The sequence below is a fragment of the Oreochromis aureus genome, linkage group 9 (assembly GCF_013358895.1).
Source record: "Oreochromis aureus strain Israel breed Guangdong linkage group 9, ZZ_aureus, whole genome shotgun sequence".
Lineage (NCBI taxonomy): Eukaryota > Metazoa > Chordata > Actinopteri > Cichliformes > Cichlidae > Oreochromis > Oreochromis aureus.
In genome coordinates, this window is record NC_052950.1 from 8,217,728 (window position 1) to 8,245,223 (window position 27,496).

Here is a 27,496-nt window from a genome sequence, read left to right on the forward strand (position 1 = left end):
AGAAGCAATTACCAATACTTTTCCATAATAACTCGAAGAATCTTGCTGTTTTCAACCAGCACTTAAAAAGAAACTTTATGGTGCTGGATACAGTGATTGCTCACCTCAATCTGAACCTCAGATGATCGCAACGGTTGTACTTTTATAAACAGAGTAATAGCGTGTAGCAGCTACTAGCATGTAGGACAACCTGGTAGCTGCTGTGTGAGGATTTACTCTCCACATGAATAAAAAAAAAAACATTAAAAAATCTTTTATTACCACAAAATGTTCTGCTCTCTTAATCCTTCGGACATGACAATCCAGCCCTAGTCTTCCCTCCATCCTTAACCATTTATTCCCCATCGGTTCATCAGGCTCTGTCACCATTAAAACAACCAATTCATCACACTGACTGAGGTTGCAAGACACTTATTTATATTTATGTTGAGGATACAGGGGCATTATAAAAGACTGGGTGAGGAGTTAAACTGGTTAGGGGGATGATGAAAGGGTCATAATGACCCCCCCTCCCAATCATCTTACCCACAAGCTCCCCAAATAGCACTTAATGTCTGTCAGCAGAGAGGAAAATTTTCTGCATACTTTCTTAGATTATTTCTATTATGATTGTGACCTTAAGAAAGATGATGGAAGCTAATAGTGATTTCAATGTTCAGAAATGAAGTATAAAAAGAATTTAAACCCACACCACTGTGTTGATTCTTTTTTATTTCTCTGACTGTTTCCTTTGTTTAGAAAACTATTAGCTTCCCTGCAGGACTGGAAAGTTCAGATCTGGAAGAAAATCAAAGCAGTGTGATCCTCATGTCTGCCATCTCTCACTTTTTTATGTGACTGTTAGAGAAAAAATATAGAGGAAGGTTATGATTCTTGAGTCCTGTGTTTGTGTGCCAAGGGTAGAAGCCAAGGCGGCGCCCGTCCTCTGATGAGGACATGTGTTTTCTTTCATATTTCACGCCCTGCACCCATGAGCACAGCCTTGTTCAAAGCAGAGGACTCACATTTCAGATTAGATGTACTATTCCTTTTGATAATGAAGACGGAGAGTTGTGTTGTTGTTGTGCTAGGAAAATACAGTGGGGAGTATAGGGAACCTGCCCCACACTGTCATTATTCATGCAACCAAATATGAATACATTATTTTTTGTAGTATCCTCAAAACCAATAAGACCTAATTATCAGTGTATGCTAGTACTTTACTGTACAGATTAGTTTAAAAAAAAACTCTTTTGGATGTCAAGACAAAAATAAAATGTAATCGTTTTGTGTTTTTTTTTTTCACCTTGCCTTAAAAAAAGCACAAGCTATTGCATAATATCTAAGTCATTATCATGCTTTTTTTAAATGCTCTTAAAACAGTTTTCCTTAAAGGTACAAAGTATAAAACCTCACCACTAGGGGTCAGTAGGTTGCAGATTGCAAGTAACCTGACTTCTGTTTCTTACCCCTCCCATTTCAAGTGCATAATCGTAGCTATGATGGCCACTGTAAACAGAATCTGGCCATTGTTCATCAGCAGTTCATCTGTCAGTCCTCTGTTATTTACTCTGGGGGGTGCTATAAAACCTTGTGAAAGGACTCCAATACGAGATGGTAAAAAAAGCTCACTGCTGACCAACGAGGACAGCCGAAACTTTTCCGTCAGTAAGTGCTGCTGTTTTTGCCCGTTAGCCTCTGTTAGCTGGCATTAGTTTCCGTTAGCTGGGATTAGTGAAACTCTCTTTGAAGTGGCTCTAACACTGTTGAACTCGGACACTTAGCGAATATACTTTCATATGACTGTAATTAAACTGCTTATCAGAGTGAAAGTGTGATTTTTACGCCACTCCTGACTTCAGTTTAGGAGAAGAAGTTGGGGGTGAGGAGGAAGAGGTTTAGGTGGAAATGAGGTGAGAGGAGAGAAAACAGAAAGAAATCAGAAAGAAATGATGAAAACATACATATGCAAATGTTAAATGGTCAAATATAGTCTGAAAGACTTTTTTCATTAAAAGTGATAATGCATACTATATATGTGGACAGTCTCTAGTCATTGGCGATGACCATCAATGTTCAAGACGATGGTGGCTTCCACAAACCTGCTCCTATCCATTTTTAATTGATTTATGAGTTTGTGAGTATCTATCAATTTGTCAGAGGACATAATTACACTCTAATCAACCTACATTTATGAGTAAAACATTCTTTTGTACTTACTGTACCTTTAAACAAGGGATATGACTAGCGCGGAAAATTAGAATATGAATTTAAATTTTCCTCATTATATATTTTCTTAGCAATTAAATGGGCAGTACGTTTTATCCCCAGCTGGCCAAGTTTAATATAACTTCCTAAAAGCCTACACTTCTTTTTAATTAACAAAATCTGTCTCTTTTAGTTTTGCTTTAGAAAGACATGGCTTCTAGCTCATAAAAGGGCTCTGATGTCAATTTACTTGAAGCAAATGAAAGGGACAGACAGTTTCCTAATGCTGTTTAGCAAATTAGATCAGAGATGTGAGTGTGCATTTGTCCATATCAGAATGGAGCAGCGAGATGCGGAGGGGAAGAGGTGAGGCAGTGCAGTTTGTAGGCTGACATTTGAAAAACAAAGGCCTGTCTATCTTTTTAGTCTTCTTTTTCTCCCTCTTTGTCTCTTCGCTTACGCCTTTTTCTGTCACTGGGAACCCTGCTGTGTGGAATACATCATTTTGCCAGGCCCTGTTTGATATTAGGCCTGAGCTGATCTATCAATGACACAACTGCCTTTGCCTACTGTATCGTTAAATTGCACTTTAATTAAATTAGGCCTGCTAATTATGAGGACCTAAATCAATCACCAGGTCAATAACCAAGGCCCAAAGCGGACGGAGAGGCCCAAGACTTTTTCCAAGCCTCATCAATAACAGCTGCAACTGGAGTAGATCTCTCCTGTGCCGGAGAGCCGGAGGTTCAAACCGGGTAGGAATTACTGCAAATTAAGTTATCGTCATCGGTTATTGTCCAGAGCGCTTCTTACTCTTAAGCTCTGCAAAAAAAAAAAAAAAAGTTTTTGTATACAGAATAAGGATTTCAAAGAGTTGGAATGCACAACATTTTACACCGAACTTCAAAGACGTGGTTAAAGCATATCTGGGATTTCCGATGCATTAAAAACAACGGTTCAAAAAGTATATGATGACTTGCTAGACACCTGGCTTAGGTGAAAGGAGGTGATTCTGAACAGATAATCCTCAGGGCTGAGTGTGCAGCCCTGCTGAGCGGACGGTCCCAGCTGAATCCCGGGCCTTTATACATGCATTAAAAGGGGAACCGTGGTGCTTTTCACAGATTAATCATCGTTTTGAGCTTATTAAGTGGGAGGACAGTCTGCTTTCCACTGCTCAGAACATTTAATCCATCTCTCAAACTGTGAACGTCAGTGAGTGAATGTTGCCCTCATTGAAATAATATCAGCTGCTTGAATTTCAATGAGAGCACCCATAGTTTGGACTGTAATTTTTTTGTTTTGTTTTTAAATTACTCTTAGTTGGTGTTCCTGCAATTAAGTCAGAACTACAGTTACTTATTGAGTTGCACAGTAGCTGCCAATAAACTACACTTGCTGCTCCGCGAAACTGCCATCACAACCAATTAATTCAGCAGTTACAGTGGCACCAATGTTTTATCACTGAAGAAATAATATACATCTATAAATCTATAAATCTATATATCTCTATATCGAGAGATAGAGAGAGTGAGAGAGAGTGAGAGACTCATATCCATTGTCCACGCTATTTATATAACCTAGAGTGACCTCACATCTTAAATATACCAAATATGAAGTAGGAAATAAGGATGAAAGCTGTTGAACAATGAATAACTTAGCAGAGAGCAAAGCTTTGGTACACACAGCAGCGTATTATTACAGGGGATGAACGGTCCATTCTACAGATCAGCCATTGTTTGCTGCTGTATTTGAGCAGGTGGAGTGGGTGTGGAGTGGGGCCTCATCTGTAGCGTCATGGGAACAGCGCAGGGTGAGTCGGAGGCAGTGGTGGAGGGGGGAGCTTTCCATTTAGTTTTAATTGGAAGCTGAAATTCTTGGATAAGAGGGATACAGAAAGCCATTTGGTTTAGTCCTCGCTCTCAGCCAGGGCTAAATGAAGAGGGGCCGTGTGGAGATGAGGGGCCTGTGGAGGGCCAGTAATGAAGAGAGGTCCCAAAAGACTCCAGCACAGCCCCAGTAATCTGGTGGGGGGGGACTTGGTTGGATATGGGTGGAGAAGAAGGAAGAAGAAATACAGAAAGCGAGAGGAAAGATGAAGGAAACGGAAGAAAAACACAAAGAAAATAACCTGTACAGAGTGCCGAGTACTACAAAAATGCCAATTTTTGTGTGTGTATTTATTCTCTGAATGCAATGAGCACAAGATTAGACAAGGTATCGATTTATCAAAGGAGTGTTCTAGTTAGACTGGATGATAATTAACTTGCTAAACACAACAAGTGATTGCAATCGCTGATGAGATAAGAGCACGGGGAAATCATCAGTGTCTCAACAAACAAGACCGATCATAGCCTGGATAGTCAATTTGCTGCATGTAAACATTGTACACATGTAGATACGCATCCGAAACACACGAACTGAGCGGCACAGAGGGTGGCCACCATCATTCTTACATATTGTATGAAGATATCTGCGGCAGCCAATCACAGAGCGACATCAGCAGGACTCGCACCTTCCAACTCAACAGAAACAGGGAGACCCCGGCGAGAAACACGACACACATTTCTCCACTCTACCGTTTTCTAAATGGAAAACAGCGTCAGCATGCTTCTAGATGAAATCACGAATTCATGTGGGAATATCAGAGAATGCTGTGATGGAGCTCGGCAGGGGTGCTATTCTTCACAACAGCTCCCATGGCCTGTATATCAAAAACATAAAGAGGAAAAATTCCGGGGGAAAACTGCTCTGCAGGGAAAACCGTATCCCATTACAGAGGTACTCTTGTTACACTGACACTATTTATGGTATGCGGGCTATTTCAAATTCAATCCTAGGCATCCAACCTTAAGAAAGTCATAGAATACTGCCAGCAGTTTTGCATGTTTCACTGGTGTTGTGGATGCTATGATGCCATCACTGTTTCGTACCATTTCCTGGTTGTCTTCTCTTTCCATTAGCCTGTTCCCGCTTTCCATTTCTCACTGTTATTGCTGGTTCTTCATTGCCTTCACCTGTTATTGGTCCCATAAGTTTCACTTTTTTTGTCATAGGACTCTTTTACCTACCTTACCATCTCTAACAATATAACAATGTTGGATTGTTGGCTGAAAATCCATCGAATAGCACAATTTGAATGAAGCCCGACATAGTTCATAGGTCGCCATCAAAGTTTTGCTAGGTAACGCATCATAAGCAGTAATCAGCCCATGATGTTCGTCATCAAGTTCAGGTTCTCTATTGAACGTTCACGTAATGCTGGATAAAAATATGCACAATCAACAGCACAGTAATACCTGGCTACATCAGTATGTAAGAAACAGAAATGGCCCCAGACTGCCTCCTCCCTCTTCACACACTCATTTTAGAGGCTTTCAGTGTGTCCATCTCCTGAGTCCTAAAATGAAACCTTCCCATTTCTCTCAGTTTTTATCCAAGTGTGACTACTTTGTTCTCGGCCTGATGCAAATAAAACAAGTCACTTAGGGTAAGATGGGGGAGAAGCTCCATCTCGTGTTTCTCTGTGGACCCGAGATGTGGATGTTTACTGTTGGCCGGGTGTTATTGCATTCCTTCAGCAACTTAAAAGCCTCGGTCCCCCTAATGGGACCTATAAAACAGTGAGAAAAGCCTATTGTGACAATGGACCTCATTGTGCCAGAGTGGATTCATTTGGCACTCTGTGCAGAGTGGAAATGTGTGGCATATAAAAAAAGATGGTGTGAAGGAGGGAAAGGTTGAGGAAGGAGAGAGAAATCAAATAAACTGAAGTAAATGACTTTGCACTGTGGGAAAATATGCGATGTCAATCACCAAAGTTCACCTTGTGCCCCAGTGTCAAGCACTACAAAAAGCTTTGCATTTTCCTTAAGCTGTTCCACATCTTTATTTCTATCTTGCCTTTAGTCAGATTTTAGTGATGATCATCTTAGAATGTCTTCCTAAAGAGATCATCTTTTGCCCGGGCCACAGTCAGCACTGGTATAACGCCACCTTGCCAAAATACTAGCTTTGCTTCTCCAACACGACACTTTGCTCCAAAGCCTTAAACTCATACCCCCCTTGGAAAAAATAAATTCGGACTCTACTGAATATGTAGCAAAAAATGCAGCAAAAAAATGACTTCTTAAGAAACGGTGTACATCTTCCTCGCCTAGCTTTGTTCTCTGCTGCCCGCAGTGGATTGGCTCCACGCTGGCGGACCTCGTTTTATTCCCCAAAGTCATTATTGTCTTCAGTTAAGGTGCCCCTGCTCCCTGTGATTTGTGGGTAATGAGCTGGCACCCCCCTGCCCGTGTTCAATTATTCTCATTGAGAAAGTGATTTCTCACTCCACGGAGCAAATCGTAGAAAGCGAATGCATGAACTCTAATCAAGAATTAACACGTTCACAGCTAGTAGTGCAGAGAGGGATAGCCACCTTGATGCAGCTGAGGTACTGTGGACAGAAATGAGAGGGACCCAGAGAAGAGGAGGGTAGAAGGATGAACTAGTGACTAAGGTAAACAGATTTCTCGCCTGTCCCTGAATAATGCTGTTATGGTACATCCACTCACACTTAGCACTTTGAAGTGGGGGGTGAGGCTGAATAAAAGCAGGCAACCACATTGAAGGGCTGTGCAAGAGAACAACATCCGAGTAGCTCAGAGAGGCCTGTGCACAAAAAAAAATCTAATCCTAAAAAAATGCAATTTGACAAAAATGAAGTTGGCAGGAAGTGAAGGAATGGTGTGGAATGGTCACATTAGGAATAAATGATTACAAAAAATTTTCAAAACAAGAAATATTCTTATGAATTTTATGCGTTTCAAGCTTCAGTGAGTGAAACTTTAATCTCAACTGTCCAGTAGCACACACGTCTTCACACGTGTCGCAATGAGACAGGTTAAACATTTACAGTACAGCTGACAGAGAAGAGTGCTGGCAACGTCCAGCATCCAAAACAACGCCCACAGTCTTGTTTCCTGTTCAAACACGATAATTGAAGACGATTGCACAAATATTTAAAAAGTTAAATAATAAATAATAATGAAGAACGAGATGAATAAACTTTTTTTGCTGCACATAGAAACGGCACAAAGAAAGTAACATAGCTTCGGGACAAAAAGCTGGTTACCTGTAGTTAAGTGTTGTGGACACACACGTGTAAATAAACCAACATTAAGACTCATTGTGATTTTTTAATGAGATATTAGGTAGCATTATTTTCATAATTGCTCTGCTATTTCCCCTGCTGTGGAGCCAATGAACTAAATGACACTACTGACAGCATTTCACCTGCTCCCATCCTCCCCTCTGAAGGTGAGCTCACACGTACACTGACTTGATGACAGAATACATAGAGTCTGTATGCATTTCATTGCTGCAGGCTGTCTGCAGGTTTCTGTACACATGGCTGGAGGCTAAAACACAATGGAGTGTAAGTTTTTTGAGCAGTGAAGTTATCCATTTTAGACTTTATTATTAATTAGACTTTTTTGCCCAATTGTGTTTAGTCCTAAAAATCTCGTGAATTTTTAGGGGATTGGGTAACTATAAATTTTAAAAGTGACAGAACTGATATTGAGACAAAGGCAAGGCAGGAATGATTTTTCTTGTTTGCTCAGGAACATCCACACGTCGTTTGTTACATCCAATTTCAAAACACCAAGATGGAAATGGCCACAATGCTCAGGTTGACACTTCAATAAAAGACCTCATTGGCCAGTGGGTGACATCATAAGGTCTCGATTTTAAATCGCCGTTTGTTTATTAGAAACCTCGGGACCGGCTCATCATCACTGTACAAGAATTTTTCCCAAAATCACAACACTTTCAGTCTGTATGTATGTTACACGATAAATTTGCATGTGAAAAATTGTTTAACTTTGTGCCGTTTTTTTCGGTGTGTAAAGACTTCTATTTAGGACCTTTAAAAGTTTTGGACCCATACTAAAACTATTGATATACATTAATATTATTTAAAAACAATAAGCAAGAGATTAAACCGACAGAAGGACTTAGTAAAGAAGTGTACAAGACAAATACGTCTAACAAAAAGCCCCCAGTCAGTGCAAAGCAGAAGTCCCTTCTGGTTTGTCAGGGGTTTGTGACGTTCTAACAGCAGCTCAGCGGCAATGGCTAATTAAGAGTGGAGAGGCCTTTGTGAGACTCTGCATTGTTCTCACTCGGGTCCTCAGTTGGACTGAAGCATCTCTGGTGAGCTGCCATTTACACAGGACTCCCAAAGGAGAGAAGAAAAATTAGCCCGCCATGTAAATAATGTGAATTTTAAGTAATCAGTGGCAGAATTAAGTCTTTTCTTAAAATAATTCTTTAATTTAGGTGACATAATTACACTAACAGCCAAAATGACTTATTAAAAAAAAAATACAGGAGAAAATTAAAGAAAACATTGTAGAGAATGAGGGAAGTGTGGAAAATATTAAATAGAGGAACAAATAAGAGCCACAAAAACTCTTTTTTCTGTGGATTCAATGAGCTAGGAGCCAAAGCTAAACAAACAGCTGCACCTACTGGTCAGACCCACCGGTCAGCAATTAGTTGAAAACATCCTGAGTTCATGTTGCATGTGTGCATGCACCAAAGTGCATGTCTACGGACTTCACACAAACCATGGTTCATCCCGTCTACATCTACCTTTGGTCTTTCAAGAGGCAAATCCAGGAACACACTCTTCCAGGTTTCCTGCACTGTTCTGGAATGTGGGGTTTTTTGGGCGGGTTTTTTCTTCACAGTTTTATATTGAAAACATGCCCTGCTGCATCTCAAACATCATTGAAAGATTAACTGAACATAATGAACATAGCACGAATACACGCTACAGCCACCAGATAGCAGTGGAGGTAGACGGTGGCACAGGCAGCAAGACTGTGTTAGGCAGGCTGGGTTCGGGGGTTATTGCTGTGTTTTCTTTCCATGCTCAGCTGCTCTAACATTGCCTGTGGCTTGCCTCGGGGTCTGCAGACTGTGTAGGCTTTACCAAGAAGCTAGTCAGGAGAACTTACCAAGTTCACTCACCAACAGCAGTCCCTAAAAATTAAATGCTAACTTTCATACTGACGTGCCCAAGGGTTTTTCTGAATTTTAGACCCGCCATTTCAGAACCTTCACTGCTGTGTTTATTATATTTTTAATGGAAGAAATGAAATATCCTTTGATTGAATAAATCAGGGATTCATTATAGATATTATATAAAGGTGTATCATTCCAGTATAGTGAAAAAATCAACAAGCTAAACAAATAATTAGCATTTAGAGTGAAGTATCAGTTTTGTCTCTTACAATGGCGTGTTAACTGCCATCGTGGCATCATGGCGAGTGGGGCAAGAACAATAATCCTACCACAGCTTTGTAAAGCACTTGACTCTAACAGAGATCACCTCAAACACTTTAAATCTAAAACAGAAAGCAGACCTCTGAGAATCTCTTTTAAGCTACTCAGGAGACTCGTTCAAATAAGCGCATTCGCCGAGCCTTATTTTCAGCGGCCAACAACTACTAGTGACAGAGCTGGAAAAGAAGAGCAAAAACAACAATCGAGTCACTTCGCAAATGCCAATCTGTGTTTGTTTAGAGAGGGATCTTTGATGTGACAATATTAAAGGGAAAAAAGAGAGGCTTCGCGCTGCTGCTCGCTCTCTACTTCCACCTTGAAGTTGAACAGACTCATCTCCTTTCAACGCGCTGGCTCGAGGATTTAGCTGGGCGCCTCGCCACTTTGCGTTTCCTTTAAAACTCGCCAAACAAGGTGCCTCATTTAGACAACAGAGAGAGAGAGAGGGAGCCTGACTGTTGGAGGCTTGATCAAAGATGTCTGATCAGAACTGTTTTCACCCAAACATGCTTTGGAAGCTGTTATGTAATGTTTTAGGGGTTTGGGGTTGCCTTTCTCCGAGTCTGTCTGTCTTCAATATGTTATGGACTTTACAGATTGAAACAGTATTTTTAGAGCATGTACACTAACAAATAAATCAAAATATGATTTTCAAATATACACTGGACAGGCATAACATTATGATCACTGACAGGTGATCATGGCACCTGTTAGTGGGTGGGATATGTTAATGAGAAAGTGGACATTTTGTCATCAAAGTTCATGTTAGAAGAAGGAAAAATGGGCAAGTGTGAGGATTTGAGCAAATTGGTGAGAAACCACATTGTGGTGACCAGACAACTGGGTCAGGACATCTCCAAAACTTCAGTTCTTGTGGGGTGTTCCCGGTCTGCAGTAGTCAGTATCTGTTAAAAGTTGCTTAAGGAAGGAACAGTGGTGAACCAGAGAAAGGGTCATGGGTGGCCAAAGCTCAGTGATGCATGTGGGGACCGAAGACTGGTCTGTGTGACTGTAAAGCTACTGTAGCTCAGATTAGAGAAAAGTTTAATGCTGGTTCTCATAGAAAGGTGTCAGAATACATAGAGCATCTCAGTTAGTTGAGTATGGAGCTGCATAGCTGCAGACCAGTCAGGGTGTCGTCTATGCTGACCCCTGTACACTGAAGAAATTGCCAGCAATGTGCATATGAGAATCAGAACTGGATGATGGCACAATGAAAGAAGGTGGCCTGGTCTGATGGATCATGTTTTCTTTTACATCATTTGGATGGCCAGGTATGTCTGAGTCCCTTACCTGGGAAACACCTGGCACCAGGATGCACTATGGGAAGAAAGCAACTGACGGAATTGACGAAGCCAGGGTTATGCTTTGGGCAATGTTCTGCTGGGAAACCTTGGGTCCTGCCATCCATGTGGATGTTGCTTTGACACGTGCCACCTATCTAGCATTTGTGCAGACCATGTACACCCTTTCATGGAAATGGTACTGCCTGATGGCTGATGGCTGTGGCCTCTTTCAGCAGGATAATGCACCCTGTTGACTTGGCCTCCAAGTTCCCCAGATCTCAATTCAATCAAGAATGTGTGGGTTCTGCTGGACAAACAAGTCCAATCCATAGAGGCCCCACCTCACAACTTGCAGGACTTAAAGGATCTGTTGCTAACATCTTGGTGCAGATACCCAAGCACACCTTTAGGGGTCTAGTGGAGTCCATGCCTCGATCGGTCAGGGCTGTTATAGCAGCAAAAGGGGAACCAACACAATATTTGGCAGGTGGTCATAATGTTGTGCCTGATCTGTGTATAAGGCTTATTGTTTTGCTGTTTGTGTTTTTATATGTAGATTAAATAACACTATATTTAATATTTATACATAGAATGCTTCTGTCTAATACTATCTCTGAAATCCCAAACTGTAAGCTTTACCAATATAGCTCAAACACATCTGCTTCTCTTCATGTTAGCCTTGATTGGGTTAAATCCTTCAGTGATCGACAGCTGATGTCAGTCCTGCCTCTGCTACAGCTCATGATAATGGCCCCTGGTCCATCATCAAGGCCGCAAAATAATACAGTGGAGAACCACTCAACCAGATCAAAATGTGTATGTGGGGGAGCGTGTGCGTGCGTGCGATGCTAAGCGGGAAAGCCCATTAACATTCATCAGTGGGATAATAGGCCAGCATTAATGTCAGCTGTTTATATGAAGAATAACTCATAAGGCCTTGGTGTATATGGGCTGATAAAGCGTGCTTTTCTCCACGCCGCATTTGGCAGAGTGTGCGTGTGTGTGTGTGTGTGTGTAGGTGTGTGTGTGGGTGGTGAGAGATTTAGGAGTAGACGCTACTGATGTCTTAGATTGAACCGTTTGATACTGACGTGAATTTATTGACTCGTTAGATAAACATAGGACAACTGCCTGATGTAACTATGGGCCAGCCGTCCTTGTTCTTAGTACGTAGGCTGAAAGTCTGCACAAAAGCACCAAAACGAGCACAAATCAATACATTTTACCAATGCACCTGGGAGAAGTGATGTAAAATAAAATCTTAAGAGAATTCAACCCTGAATCCATATTTGATCCCCCTGCGGCTAAACTTCAAACTCATCCAGCCTGAGAATACCAGAGTCACAGATTGTCTAGTTAAGCGTGTTGTTAACTCCCCCGTGCACCTCCTTGGCATTTTAAGCACAGGAGTCAATGTGTTATTTTATTCAGCCTGACTTTACATTTTTAATTTATAGCATGGGCTGGGAAGGCTTGCTTAAATATGAATGTTGAAGCGAACGCACTATCCAGAGCATGCCATGTTAAGGCAGGATATTTTAGATCTGCTTCACACACATCGACCATGGAACTAAAAGATAAGTACTTAAAAATTAAGCTATTGTATGAAGTTAAGAAATGACGCCACTAGAGCACCTATGCGCAAATAAATACACAAAGTAGTTGCGTGTGTGTATTTTGTTCCAGTGAAAAGAAAGAAATGAGGATGACGCCCGCTCTTAGGTTTCTTTGTTTTTACTTTTATCTTAACTCATAAAGTAGAACGATAAAAACACAGCAGATAAATAATCCACGATAAACAACAGCTAATTGGTGTGTTTTTACTAAAAAACCTTGGCATATCTGTACGTGTTTGTGTGTTTTTATGTGCGTGTGTGTGTACACTCATTATCGCTGCTGACGCTTTAGCACTGATCACAGTTCTTTTTAATTAACCCACGCTGTGTATTTTTATCTCGCGATCCAATGCTGCTGTTTTGCTCGCCCGCCGCATAAAGAAGACAAAATATTGAACCGTCACGTGTGGGAGGGAAGGCAGTGATCAAGACTGTGATACAGCGAGTGCAGGGAAGGAACAACTGGGCGACAAGGTGCGACTTTGAAACTTATACCGTGTCACCCCTAATGAGAGGATTTGCGCTTTGTGACTCAACTTAGTCGCACGGCTGTCAGATTATAAACACTCAGGTGGCACCGAGGATTAGCCACGGTGATGGTGTCGTGGTGCTCCTGCCGTTAATCATGAAATATTTACACGACTTCACCGGTATAGCTCATGTTCTTAAATAATAATCTCTTTTTTTATATTTACACTATACTTGGTTGATAACTATTAACTTGAAAGCTTAATCTTGGATTTAGGAGGCTTCATATTTTGAACAAAATCCTGTTCTTGAAGTGTTTGCATGTATGTGTGCCCTCTTGGCAAACAGTATGTTTTCAACTACAGCTATTTTTACAATAGCTTGATTGTAGCATCCCTGCTTTCAATAGGTGCTCATAATGGTTAGTAAGAGAAAGAATTCCAGACACAACCATAATGAGACTATAGAGAAAGAACGAAAGACTTCATCGTCATTCGACCATCTCGCTCTTTTTTTCCTCACCCTTTCTCGGCTCTTTTTTATTCTTTAATGGGCCGATTAAACAGCATCTGCATGAATCAAAGCAGGTAGTTGAGGTACAGACTGGCAGACAAACTGGGAGAAATCCTCTTCACATCAAGCTCAGCGTGTTCGACACTTCCCAAGGTCATTTCCGCCCTCCCTGCAGAGAGCCTCTGTCACTTTTAATAACTTTTAAAGGGAGAATATTTTTTCGCCTCTGACAGACTGAGGAGTTGAGGGACCAGTCACAGGGTGAGTCAATCACAAAGTGCCGACAGAGCGAAGAGGGTGTGAGGCGAGGAGACAAGCCTGCAAGGACTAACATTGTACACTGTTACTTCATGAAAAAGTATTGGACAGAAGTCTGATGTCAGTCATTGACCTGGTTCTAAATTGGATTGGGCAGTGAGCAGTCGCTGTCACTGTAATAACTCTGTTATCAGTCGCAACTGTGACTGCCATTACACTATGGTCAGATATAATGAACTGTATGCAATGATGCATAATGTGAAAACACACGGGTAAACTATGATCAAGAAATGCTGTGTAATTGCTGCCAAGTTATGCCTCAACAAAACAGTATTATTAAATAATACTCCTACTTAATAGGATATATAACTAGTGTATAATCTGCTGTATAATTAGAGCAGTGGGATTTCAAAGTAGAGATGAAAACTAGAGTACCGCTACCTTTTTACAGAGATACACAGCCTCAACTTCTCCTCTCCACAAAACAAATCCCCATTTTACTGTACTCACATTACACTTTTCTGTAACGCAGTAATGTAACACATTACAATACAAAATTCAGAAATTATGTCACAGCTATTTTGTTAATGGCATTACAGAGATTTGTCACTTATCTGCATGATGGGCAGTTAGCCCAAAGCTAGCCAACAACCCAGTGACGTTAAAGCTGTGTTTATGCTGACCCCAGCCCAGCAGCCAGAGCCCGCACTTCAAACAAGTGCAGCCTCAAAGAAATTGGTGAGGAGTTTCCATTTCTGTCTGTATACGTTTCTACAGTAGAATTATGTTCATACGCAAGAACTAACAAAAAGATACTATGACTCTGGTGAGTCAAGACAGAGACAAAACATCAATGAAAATGAGTTTGTCTGCTACCAGTTTGTGACTGAATCGGGGCAATTTCATGCAATCTGACGGTGATAATACAGTCATTAGTTGTGATAAATCCGTGAAAATTACAAATTTGTTGCTCTCTGTTGGAGATCTATTGCAGTCTAGTTCCACAAAACTCACAGATCTAAAGCAGGAATTCTGAATCTTTTCTGACACGCACTTGCTTCTAAATAGAAATTAAATAAATAAATAAATAAATAAATAAATAGAAATATAGTCAGAATAGCTAGCAACCAATTGAGTCAAGTCCTCAATTACAAATGGATGTGTCGCAGACAAGTTGTGGTCATCAGCACAGACTCAGTCAGAGTTTGATCTGTTTGGGTCTATAAATAAGATGGCATTTATTTGAAAATCTTTGCCAATTTGTACGAGAGTGATTGCAGTCAGACTGAGTTGGACCGTGGCTCCTTGGAGACAGGTTGCCTCCCATAAGGTATATTTATATGAAAAAAATCATTGCAATCACAGGGCAAATGCTGTTTTTTTCTGAGTTGCAAGGAGGTCACTAACTTATTTTTACTGTAGTGTAACTAAACCTTAACAAATTTCATTTTGAAAAGCCCAAAGGCTTGTACTATATAGAACAATTGTATGCCCGCCTTATTTCTAGACCAACACATTTTGTATCCATTGATCAATTTACAGCAAGAGAGCCCCCTATCCAGGACCAATCAAAGTTCAAAAACCCGTCCAAGTCATTGCCTCTAAGCAATATTCAAGTAGAGATATCGAGATTTTTGCTCAACACTCCTGATTGCTCAACACTCCTGATTGCTCAACACTACTGATTGCTCAACACTCCTGATTGCTCAACACTCCTGATTGCTCAACACTCCTGATTGCTCAACACTACTGATTGCTCAACACTCCTGATTGCTCAACACTACTGATTGCTCAACACTACTGATTGCTAAGCACATACACTAAATATCTGAATCTGCAGATCCTCGTGTACCAAGCCGGATTACTTTTGTATCAACACATCACCAAGTGAAAACAACTTGTTTTGTTTTGTTTTATTTGAGACCAATCAGTGGTGGCTGTGGTGAAAAATACAAGCTGTTATGCACTGGTCAAGGATTAAAGTTTATCTTCAAACCACAAATAAACCATAGAGTCTCCAGTTTTCTTAATTGTCCACCAACAAACCTGTTCTTGTCGATCGAGCCATCGATCTACCATTGGATGGTTGGCACTAAGGGAAGATCGAGTCATCTCTCTTTGGAACTGAGTGGACCAGCCACTCGCATCACGAGGAAGACTACGGTAGGCATGGGCTCCTCTGCCCTGCAAAGACAGAGGAAAAGGTAGAGACATTAAAAATTGTACACCACTGTGGTCCTGCTATCAGAAGATAGCCTTCAATGCACTCGTATAAATACTCTTTCTAAAAAAAAAGAAGAAAGAAGTTTGGTCCATAATTATCTAAAATCCAGGACGAACCTGATTTTTTGAAGATTGAACCATCTTTGTGGTTCAGTTAACTCTCACCCTTGCTCCACCCTTACTCCTGATATTTCATTACAGCCACACCTGAGATGCTTTAGGACCTTCTTTTTAATAACAAGACAGCACCAACTAGGATTTATTTTTACAGAAAAAAACCAAAACAGCTCCTGCCAAGGTAATGTCATACATCAGCATACTTGAGCATAAAATATTACACTGGCCACAAGCACAAAAACACACCCAGGCACAAAAGATAATATTCCACACATGCTAGCCTTGGCTTAGGAATCTCAGCAGCTGAAGGTCAAGAGTGAAGTTTTTTTAATAGAAGAGAAAGCAAATCTAAATATAATTAAAATCAAAGCAAAGTGATTCGCCAAGACAAACAAGTAGAAAACCAACCATATATGGTCTGATTAGTCACAAAAACAGCATATAAAGAGTAAGAGCGAAAAAAAAAACATTTTGGGGATTTTTAATGAGACATCTACGGTGGCCCTGAGAGGCCAAACGGACTGCAACTTCAGAAAACACTTGCAAAAAGAAAACACTTGCAAAAAGAAAAATGCTGCAAAAAGAAAACGCTGCAAAAAGAAAACACTTGCAAAAAAGAAAATGCTGCAAAAGAAAAATGCTGCAAAAAAGAAAACACTTGCAAAAAGAAAAATGCTGCAAAAGAAAATGCTGCAAAAAGAAAACGCTGCAAAAAGAAAACACTTGCAAAAAGAAAAATGCTGCAAAAAAAAAATGCTGCAAAAAGAAAAACGCTGCAAAAAGAAAACACTTAAAAAAAAAGAAAATGCTGCAAAAGAAAAATGCTGCAAAAAGAAAACACTTGCAAAAAAAGAAAATGCTGCAAAAGAAAAATGCTGCAAAAGAAAACGCTGCAAAAAGAAAATGCTGCAAAAGAAAACGCTGCAAAAAAGAAAACACTTGCAAAAAGAAAATGCTGCAAAAGAGAAAACGCTGCAAAAAGAAAACGCTGCAAAAAGAAAACACTTGCAAAAAGAAAAATGCTGCAAAAGAAAAATGCTGCAAAAAGAAAAACGCTGCAAAAAGAAAACACTTGCAAAAAGAAAATGCTGCAAAAAGAAAAATGCTGCAAAAGAAAAACACTTGCAAAAAAAGAAAAATGCTGCAAAAGAAAAATGCTGCAAAAGAAAAACGCTGCAAAAGAAAAACACTTGCAAAAAGAAAATGCTGCAAAAGAAAAACGCTGCAAAAGAAAAACACTTGCAAAAAGAAAAATGCTGCAAAAGAAAAACGCTGCAAAAAAAAAAACGCTGCAAAAGCACACAAAGCACAACGGAAATAGGAAAAAAAGACAACGGAAATGTTTCTGGGGAGACAATACCGGACGGACCAGTTGCACGAACCAAAACATGCTAACAAGTGCACTGGGAGACACTTCAAAGAAGTGGAGCGGCCAAAGAGTAAACTTTCAAAAGTAAGTTCTGAATATTATGTCACTTATTTATGTGCAAATGTTTAATAATGAGGAACATTAAAACATTACTGTTGGCCACATGCCGGCAAAGTTATGTGACATTAGCGATGTTTGTACTTTCAGCATTTACTTTGTTTTAAAGCCTTTACTTTATACGCCGTTAGATAGTCGACCTTAATCTTACAGAGAATCTGATGATTTTGTGGATAATTAAAGTCAGTCATATATCCACAAACACAACAAGCTGAAAGTCAGTGATGCTGCTCGGTTTGCAGTCCTGAATATCACGGCACAAGCAGGATTCACTGCACTGTTAATGTTAGCTATGTTATATTGCTGCCTCTGTTCGGTGGTGTCGAGCCAAACGGACTTTAACGTGTGTTTGAACGAGCTGACCGTTCACTCGTTAAGTTGAAAGAAAGATGCTTTAATCACAGGAGTCACACATGTGTCCACTGGACCATCTGGGAACTCTTCTTGTTTAGCACTCATAATAACACAAACACTAAATCCTCCTTCTCTTGTGCTGTTTTGTAGCAGTGTGTACACCTGAGACTGTCACCTGTCTGTCTGTCCTGCACTCTCTCTGTTTCTTTCTCTCTGATTGTGGAATAAAAGTATGAACATGTATTTATAAGTTACACTTGTGTTTGAATCCTGCAGCTTATCACACATTTGATTTCCATGTGCGACAACTGCAAGTGTCCAGAGTGAGGACAGACTGAGGGACCCACTGCTGCACATCATCTGTGAGGCTTTGCACCCCTGATGATCCACCTGGACAAACTCAGCAGTGTGTGAGGAAGAGGAGGAGGAAGAGCCAGCAGCAGCTGACAGATGGAGAGAATAGACAGACTGTTCCCTGTTTGTGAAGGACTGCTAGAAAAGTTTAAAATAACTAATTGTCTGTCCTGAATCAGTCTTATTAGGTAATGTTCAAATAATTTTATCATCCCAGTGTTTTCAGTGTGGGAGAAAGTACTCAGGGCCTTCAAGTTACACACTATGAAAGGCAGCAACAAGTTTAATATTCAGAAACCTAAAGTATGTATCAGCAGCAGAATGGAGCTAAAAATAAATGTTTGTTTCAGTTCTACGAAGCTTTGAGTATTTTGGATTAGTAGCACTGCTGTGTTTGTTGCATCATATTGCTGTAATTGTTTATATGCTTTATATATTCTGAGGTAAGTTGATCTATAGTGTTACATCATATTCTATAAGGATGTTATGTGTTTGTAGACTTTCTGCCCAGTTTGACCCATTTAGCAGAAGTCAGCCTGTTTAAGGCTCTGATATCTATTCTGTATGACTTAAAGCAGTTATGACATGGTCTGATTTTCTCACCCAATAAAGGGATATTTAATGTATCAGTCTACTCTTCATTCTATCAGACACAGTTATCACAGCTCGTACATTTGCTTCTTCCACACATATATAAGCATTGAGCCAAATTTAGTAATGCCAACATATTAAAAAAAACAATATTTGTCTCTTATATATAATACATCTATATATACACTGTCAAAGATGCTTGTCTTTGAGTGAAGATTTAAGGTGATAGGAAATATAAATAAATGCAACTTGAATCTTTACTGAAGCTCAGTGTTTGGCACAGAGTTCATGTTCACTGCTGTAATAACTAATAATGATTAATAAAATATTGGCCATATTATATTTACATTACCAAAGTGAGATGACTTTAGTCTCATGAACAACATGAGCTAATTGTTATTTACTAGCTAATCTTAAATGACTGTTCAGTACAGAAATGAAGCCCAAAAATCATCAGCCTCAGATACTTATCAAATCACACAAAGCTCATGTAGAAACAAATGTACAAAATATGTTCTCCTTCATTTCTGTCAAACAAAGCTGTATGAAACGTTTCCAGCTGTTAGTATCATGGTTGCTAGGCAACCTGGGCAGCGCGACGGAGGCTAGACCGTCCCATCTCACAAGCCTACAAGCCGGCCTCAGCGGTCTTTTGAGTGCGGCCCTTAAGGACCGTTAAGGCTGCGTACTTTTAAGGCTGCAGACCCTGAATTGGGAAACAGTCCCTGAATTGGGATACAGCCATACATACATGTTTTGGTTCGTGCAACTGGTCCGTCTGGTTATTGTCTCCCAGAAACATTTCCGTTGTCTTTTTCCTATTTCCGTTGTGCTTTGTGTGCTTTTGCAGCGTTTTTCTTTTGCAGCATTTTTCTTTTTGCAGCGTTTTTCTTTTTGCAAGTGTTTTTCTTTTTGCAAGTGTTTTCTGAAGTTGCAGTCCGTTTGGCCTCTCAGGGCCACCGTAGACATCACACTTGAAAGAGAACACAGAGACTAACTATAGCAGGAAAAACTCCAAAGGGAGTTGTTTCAGAACAAGAGAAGGAATGAAAGTCAGTCAAAATGAAGAACAGAGTGCAAAAAACCCCAAATAGTTGCTTAGCAAATCACAAAATCGCAAATATATCAAAACGAAGGGAGCTTAAAAGAATGTGAGGGGGAGCCAGCAGTGTTTGGCTACAGTTGAATGTGACATGCAAGGGGCCTGATCAAGAATTGGCCTGATGAAGCAACTCAGCTGCACAACTGGCCTCTGTATTGAAACAGCCCTGATAGCCATCACAGCCCCAGACACGGCGCGACAAAGAACCCCCCTCCACAGAGTTTTACGACACATCAGATCATAAAATGTAGAGAAAGCCAGATACCAGAGAGGCTCATACTGACTGTCCAATCCCTATGGATGACTTTGCTAAGTGCAGATAACCCTGAATTCCAAGTACTGTAAAGTCATTGGCAGATGTGATGAGTTTACAGTGCTAGCCGATGACTGAGGACTCTCACTGACTTGTACTGTTGAGATTTAGCAGAAAAACTGAGCCTGACTCAGCCGTATTTAGACTAGCTGGGGAATTGAACACAACATGGCTGGCTTTAGTCTGTAAAAGGAAATGATCCTAGACAGTGATGAGACTCTGTAATGAGTAAGTTGCTTTTGGCAATGCTGAAGGATGTTCCTTTTCAAAAATATGGTGCCAAGAACAAATACTACACATGCTGACTAACACATTCTTACAACATATGCTGTTAATTTCATAAAAACAGACTTGAAATGAATATATGGCAGTTGGTGCAAGAAAGAGATTAAGGGTTACGAGGACTAAGAATCCCTCTGTAGCTGAAAAAATCTGGTTCTGTCAGCTGAATAAAAATGACAACATCCTGCTGTTAGCTCGTCACTTTTCATACCATGCCATTTCAAGCGTTTGCGACAGGATGAGATCTTAAAATGCACTACATTCAGATAACATTTGAACTGCTGCAGATGGGAGTCAAGAACTAAATGGGACACTTGAACATTACAAGTTGGGCAGCTAAACATTAGTAAGGGAATTATAGATTTATCGTGGTTTGGTCATAATAACTTTGAACTTGGCAGGTAAAATGTTGCTTTGCCAGGAGAAATTTGGACAAGGAGCCATATTTGGTAACTTTAGTGGACAAAACAATTGTCCTCCCCACGACTAACTGTGAGGAATTTCTCCCAGCCAATCAGAAAAGATCAGGTTATGTGACAGATAGTGACATTATTGTATCTGACCAGTCAGTAACAGCCTGGAGCATTTCAAGCTTTTCATTTTTTCCCTACCTACACTCATGCTTGTGGTCATAACATCACAACTGATTGTGTAACTCGGTTTGTTTCATGACCTTATTGCAGTTTTCTATTATATCAGTTAATGGTATATCATTGGTGATTATTTTTACCGTACATCTTATTACTTATTACTTATTACTAAAATTTATTCAGAAATTATTTGATATGTATGTTATATTTACGAAAATTGCCAGTGTGAATAAAAAAAACAATGTTCATAAAAAACATGTCTTTATAAACAGATTTGTGTTTATCCTACAGTTCTTATATACAGATTTTTTTTCTTTTTTGGTAAATACATATACCATAAACGGGAAAGGAATCTTGATTTGCACTGTAAAATTAACATTTTTTTTTAAATCACACATGTAAAAAAGTCCTGTAATATGCTCCAATAACACGCCAGGGTTGAAAATTTTATTGTCTACGTATTTTAATGAGAGCCCTATAAAGGGTTAAACCATTGTTTTATGTATGACTAAAGTAAACTAATAGAAACTTCTATTTTGCAAACTACCGTATCCGTCTGTTTAGTGTGTGGCGGTGTACACAATCTGGAATCCCCTTATTTTACATCAACATAATAATATTTATCCACGATCCACAACTGACAAACACCGTTGTGGATGTGGAATCCTCCGTGCATGGTAGGATGTCACAGAAGGGCTAAAGACATGCAATCCATATACAGTCAATGAAATTCAGAGTCATATTTCAACACTCCTGGTCCTCTGCTTTCCCATTGTTATATTCAGTACAAGCACACAAACATACATAGTTGCTCAGTTCAGTAGTTCAGAACAGAATTCCCACTAACAAAATGAGAGCTCTGATAACCATTTCAGCCCACACTCTTGCTTTTACATTCTGTGGGCCGTGACAACTAAAGTGTCTCTATCAGCCCCTTCTCCCAGACACGCTAATCACACGCAGAGCTGATGTTTCACATTTCGAACACTCAATAATTTCCCCATTTTTAACATCCCAGTTTGATGGGAACATACCTCTCCCTCAGTGAGAAGTAAAGGGCTGTCAGCACAGCAGCAGTGAGAAGTTAATTGGCTTTCTTTTACTTTCAGAAGCAGCAGGGAGGATGCACCTGAGTACCTGAGGTGTGTTTTATTTTATTTTATTTTTTTCTGACTAATAATCAGAGGCTTAAAAGCACCAAGAAGGTGAATTTGTAATAAAGCGAATGTGTTTAAGAATCCCCGCTAATCGTTTTGGATGACAAGAAGAGGTGTTATCAGATGGAACTAGTTTCAGATAAACACTATCTATGCCACTGCTGGATATCTGCAAGCAGGGCAGCACAACTTTCATATCTAACACTTATTTCTTTGATTTGGGGTGCAGAGGAGACAAGGAATGAAAATGAGGGAAGAAAGGAGTAAGTAAGCTGAAAACAGAGACTGGAGGTTGGGAAGATTTCAGAGCACATATCTCAGGCATTATAATTGATGCACCACCCGTACATCAGCAGCCCTATCTTCTGGGCAAGGTGCTGTTGGAATAAGTATGTAATAGTTCACAGTGGTTTAAAAAATAGACTTTATTGATCTATTGCATTTTGACACCATTCAGATTCCAATAAATGATCTTAACGACTTAATTTATCATACCAGGTATCATTGAGGCATTCGTGCACAGTTTATCGGCTACATTACCATAGGAGGTGTAGTTACCTTTCGTTCAAGGCTCCCCGTTTCATTGCTGGGGTTTCGTTTATGGTTGGGCTTCTGGAAACCAGCGGTTGTGGACCAGCGAGCTGGATTTTTTCTGGACGGTTCTTCTGGAGCAACCGGGGCCTCGCCTGGAGGAAAGCCAGCCAGTGCAGGATCACTGCTGCGACGGACATTGAGAGACATGTCTGTGGAGGGGATTACAAAAGGACAAAGAAAAGGAAAAGGAATTATAGCAAAATCAAACCACTTGCCGCTTTATCCATTTATTAAGCAGCTCGCTTTTCACCTCGGTCGTCAAAAAGTTGCCCATTTTTGGGGGGGTGCTGCTGCGTCCCCTGCTATACCTCCTTAACCGCACTCCATGAAATGTCAGCTGAGACATGGGAAGTGGTGATTACAGGTACTCGTGTTTTTATAAAAGGTCTATTAAGCCCAAAACAAAACACTGCACAACTCCACGATGGAAAGTTTAGCTTGGCCTAATTCCATCTGTGCTGAAATACATTTACTGTAGATATATTATACACACAGTTTTGGCTGGGGAAATTACCCAGACAGCGATAAAAAAATATATATATATAAAAGTACATATGAGAAAAAAAAATAGATGTGATTATCTAACCCCTTGCTTGGTCGAACCACTCTAAAAATAACAAGTACAATAATAATTGCAGGAAACTTGCTCATATATCATGATCTGACTATTGCGATAAAGGTCATTCTTACACACTGTGCTACCCAACTGAAGTTGATTCTAGGAAGTTTCCAGGGGACTGAAATTGAGTCTCAGAGCCAACATTTATTCTTTCCATCAAACGTCTAACAGAAAACTACACAGGAAACACTGGCCCATGTTTCAGCTGCCACATTAACCGATCTGTCATGAAAACTTGGTATAAAGTTCCCACATTTGATTAGAGCTGCCAAAACAAGTAGAGGGGATGAAGTTGCTCCATATTTCACACTCCGGTTAAAACATTCAGTGAGAAATCCCACCGATGTCTGCTACAAAGTCAAGACGGTGGGTATATCCGTTAGCTGTAGTGTAAATCATCTGGATTTTCCCAAAAGGCCATATGGATTTGTTTATGACGTCCTAGCAGCCTGTGTGTTACACCCATAATTATGCAAATAGTTGGGTAACCACCTGTCATCCATAGACAGATCATTGCACTGAGCATATGCCAGTGTTAAGCTTCCATCTGATACAACCGAGACACGTCTTAGTGGTGGGAGCGACGCATTCTAATCACGGATTACGCTGTGCGCCAACTCGTCTGTATTTAACACCGTGACAAGACTAAGGAGATTCAAGAACAACTGTAAGTGTTTCTTGCGACCACCTGTGTCGAGGCAGAAGGAGTTCTGTGACTGAATCCTGCAAATAACAGTGAAATACACATGTTTCTGCACCTAGTACACTAACTAAACACCTCTGCTTTATTAAAGCATCCCAGTTCATCTTTATTCACTCACATCCTTTGTACTATCTCACTTACTTGAACTTGTGCTAATATCCTGATAAAGCATCCCCTCTACTTAGTGTTTACTTGGCGCCAACTGCTTTCATTTAATCCTTCCCTACCAGATAAATCCGTGGTCTCAATATTATAATCAGGGCTCAGAGGCCCGGAACTGTTGTTCTCTCTCTAAGTCTTTTCTAGAGATGCTGATGGTCTAAGAAGTGGAGCTTAGTCTAGTGTTGTTCTCGATGTAAGTGCTGCTATTAGGTGCTAAAAAGACAAGCTTGTCCTTTTTAGTGTTCTGGGGATTACATCCACATTAGATCTCTTAGCACCTCATAATCTATATCCAATAACAATAATAATAAAATATTGATAAGGTTTGTAATATGGATGAAATGACCAAGTCAAATTTGTCATCCCTGTTAGTAACCACTGACCTTGAAGACAAAAGCAAACATTACATCTTTAGCTGTCGCCCAATAACATCCTTGGTCTTGTTTTTCCCACACTTGGTGAAATGAATAATTATGACATAGACACAGATTCCCAATCCATAGTCAGGACTCACTGACATTACGGCAGTGTATTGTCAATTCAGGGTAATATAAACGTAAAGCGCTGCAAAAAAAATTCTAATTTTTGTGTTACAAAAAACTCTTATTGTTGCCAAGTTTTCAGTGAGATTTCATTACAAAAGTTCTCTCCCTCCTCCTTTGTCTCTGAGCAAGGTAACTCCAGTAGAAAGGCTTCGTATGCAAATAAATTTATGATGACATCTGGAAACTTCCAGGAACTTTCTCAGCAGCAAGAAAGTAGAGATGATGACAGGGTTTTCAAACTGCGTTTTTTTTTGAGTAACTCAAGTTTATAAAGCGCCATTTCTCAGGAGGAAATCATCGGTGCAACTCGAGTTCTTCTGCAGAAACAGGTAACTTATAAAACCTACTTTCTCACTCACTGCTAAACCATAACTCTGATACAAAAACCTCCACCCCAAATAAGAGGGGGAAAAAAAACCCTCACCGGCAGCTTATACTATTATTCCTTTGTTTCAAATGTGTTTCATTTTTTTTGCCCACTGCCTGAGGCTACGTCAGAGCAGCCTGGAAATCACATCTAGCAGCCAGCCAGTCATTGTGTGTTTGCTTTTAAATTAGGTTGAAGACCTACTAATGGCATTTAATAAACTTTTGCCCCTTTCAGTAATGGCTGGTTCATGTCCAGTTCAAGCTCTAATGATATTCACTTCAGACAGCAGGGGTAATTAACATCCACTATTATTCCACACGATGGCTTTGAGATAGCACGCAAATTGAGGACGACAGGGAGTAAGCTGCATACAACAAAACTATAAAAAAGAAAGAAAGAAAGAAAGACAGAGAAAGGGCACAGGAAAGGGTTAGAAAGCATATTAAAATTCTCAAAGTATTATTATTAAATATTTGTATTTCTTTTAAAGGGAATCTTTTCTATGTTTTCATAGATCTGTGTGTAGTTCGGGCTTGCACAAGATACTTGGTATGGATTAAAAGCCTTGTTATATTTGCCATAATACCTCAAGGCTCAGTTGATAGATGGATGTTTGCGGGCCCTTAGAAACCACGACAACTTCAACATTCAAGCATTAAGGGTATAAAAAACACAACACATGGCTCTCTTTTGGATCGATTCTTACACACTAAGTAATAATACTCTGGCTGTTTTACAGTTTCAGTCGAATGTCAAAACTTTAGTTTCAGTTTAGTGACAGCTTGCTAAAGTGTTGATCCACCGTGGGTCGAAATCCTTACGGATCAGCTTCTAACAAATAAAGGAGTTTGTGCTCGTTTGTGTTACGAAGTTCACAATATGAAGATTCTCTCCAGTCCCGGCTCTCCCTGACCAATTTTCCTCTACTTAATTTGTGATGGGATTATCCCAGCAGTCCGAAGGGTTTGGTTACTCCCATGTTTAATAACTAGCACTGCCACTTCAGACCGAGCCAGCAATCGATCCACACTGAAGCGGGAGCAAAACCACTCAGGGGGGGATGGTGAGGCTGGCTAATAAAACGAGGCCCTAATCCAGCCCCTGCAGTGAGGGATTATGGTCAGGGCACAGGGTCATAGTGATATACACACATCACAGTTCACCATAGAGACGTAAGCCTCTCCAGGGGCAATTATCTCATGCCGTATCGTCCTTTATTTACCTTTCACTTTGTTTGGAGAAGAAATATATTCATTTATATAAACTATGTGGATAGAAATACTAACTCTAATGGAAAAGAGCAAAATAGTCTTGAGATTAGTAGTACTTTTGAGAATGTTTACTGTACAAATAATAAATAATATAACTGTATAATGGCCACAGGTTAGTATAAAGCAGGAATTTCTAACTTGCTTTACATCATTTTATAGCCTAATATTAGAAAAGAAGTGTAATTTATAGACTGGTTCTTATATAGCGCTTTTCTACTTCACCTGAGCACTCAAAGTGCTTAATACAACTTCCCTCATTCACCCATTTACACCCATTCTCACTTTTCTATGCTTTTTCGAGATAAGTGCTGTCTATCTAACATTCATGTACATTCATACTCCAATGGAGGCAGCAACTTGGGGTTAATCTCTTGCCCAAAGACGTTTGGCACACAGACTGGAGCAGCCAGGGACAAAACCGCCAACCTTCCAATTAGTTGTTGTCCTGCTGTAGTTCCTGAGCTACAGCCATCCCGTGTAGATCAGGAGCGTTTTAATAGTACATGTCAGTTTTGTTACAGGATGAAGAAATGCTGCTGTAGTTCCCCAAAAGTTGATTCTGTTCATCTTGACGTAGTGTTTTCAATGGGAGAAACGTTTCGTCACTCATCCAAGTGACTTCTTCAGTCTCAGCTGACTGCAGGTTTCCCCAATCTTATAAACAGCACATTTGCATAATGACTGAAGCTAGCACCACTAAAGGAACAATGGGCTGGGAGGTCAGTTCATTGATCATTGATATGCAAATTCTCATGACCATTGACCAACAACCACTGATCAAAGCCCACTGATTGAGCATGCATCAAGCTGCTGCAGTTCATGAAAGAAATCTGTCAGCACGACCCTTTGAGCTAAAACTGTAAGAAATAAACAAATTTCTTCTGCAAATAATGAAGCAAATTATTTATGTCATTTAACTATTTATTGATAACTTACATCCGTGTGGTATGAATAACTATGATCTTTCTCAGTGGGACAAGCTGTAAAACTTATAAAT

General features: G+C 40.0%; 1 protein-coding gene across 4 annotated transcripts in view; it reads right to left on the minus strand.

Annotated features, from left to right (window-relative positions):
* LOC116311274 (partitioning defective 3 homolog) overlaps positions 1–27,496 on the minus strand; it is a 354,699-nt gene that overhangs the window by 197,543 nt on the left and 129,660 nt on the right. For all 4 annotated transcript variants that reach the window (XM_039617400.1, XM_039617399.1, XM_039617401.1 and 1 more), the window contains 2 exons: positions 22,794–22,978; positions 15,713–15,850 (listed from right to left, as the gene is read on the minus strand). In XM_039617400.1, the coding sequence (XP_039473334.1) occupies positions 15,713–15,850; positions 22,794–22,978 (323 nt within the window). The remainder of the gene's footprint in view (positions 1–15,712; positions 15,851–22,793; positions 22,979–27,496) is intronic.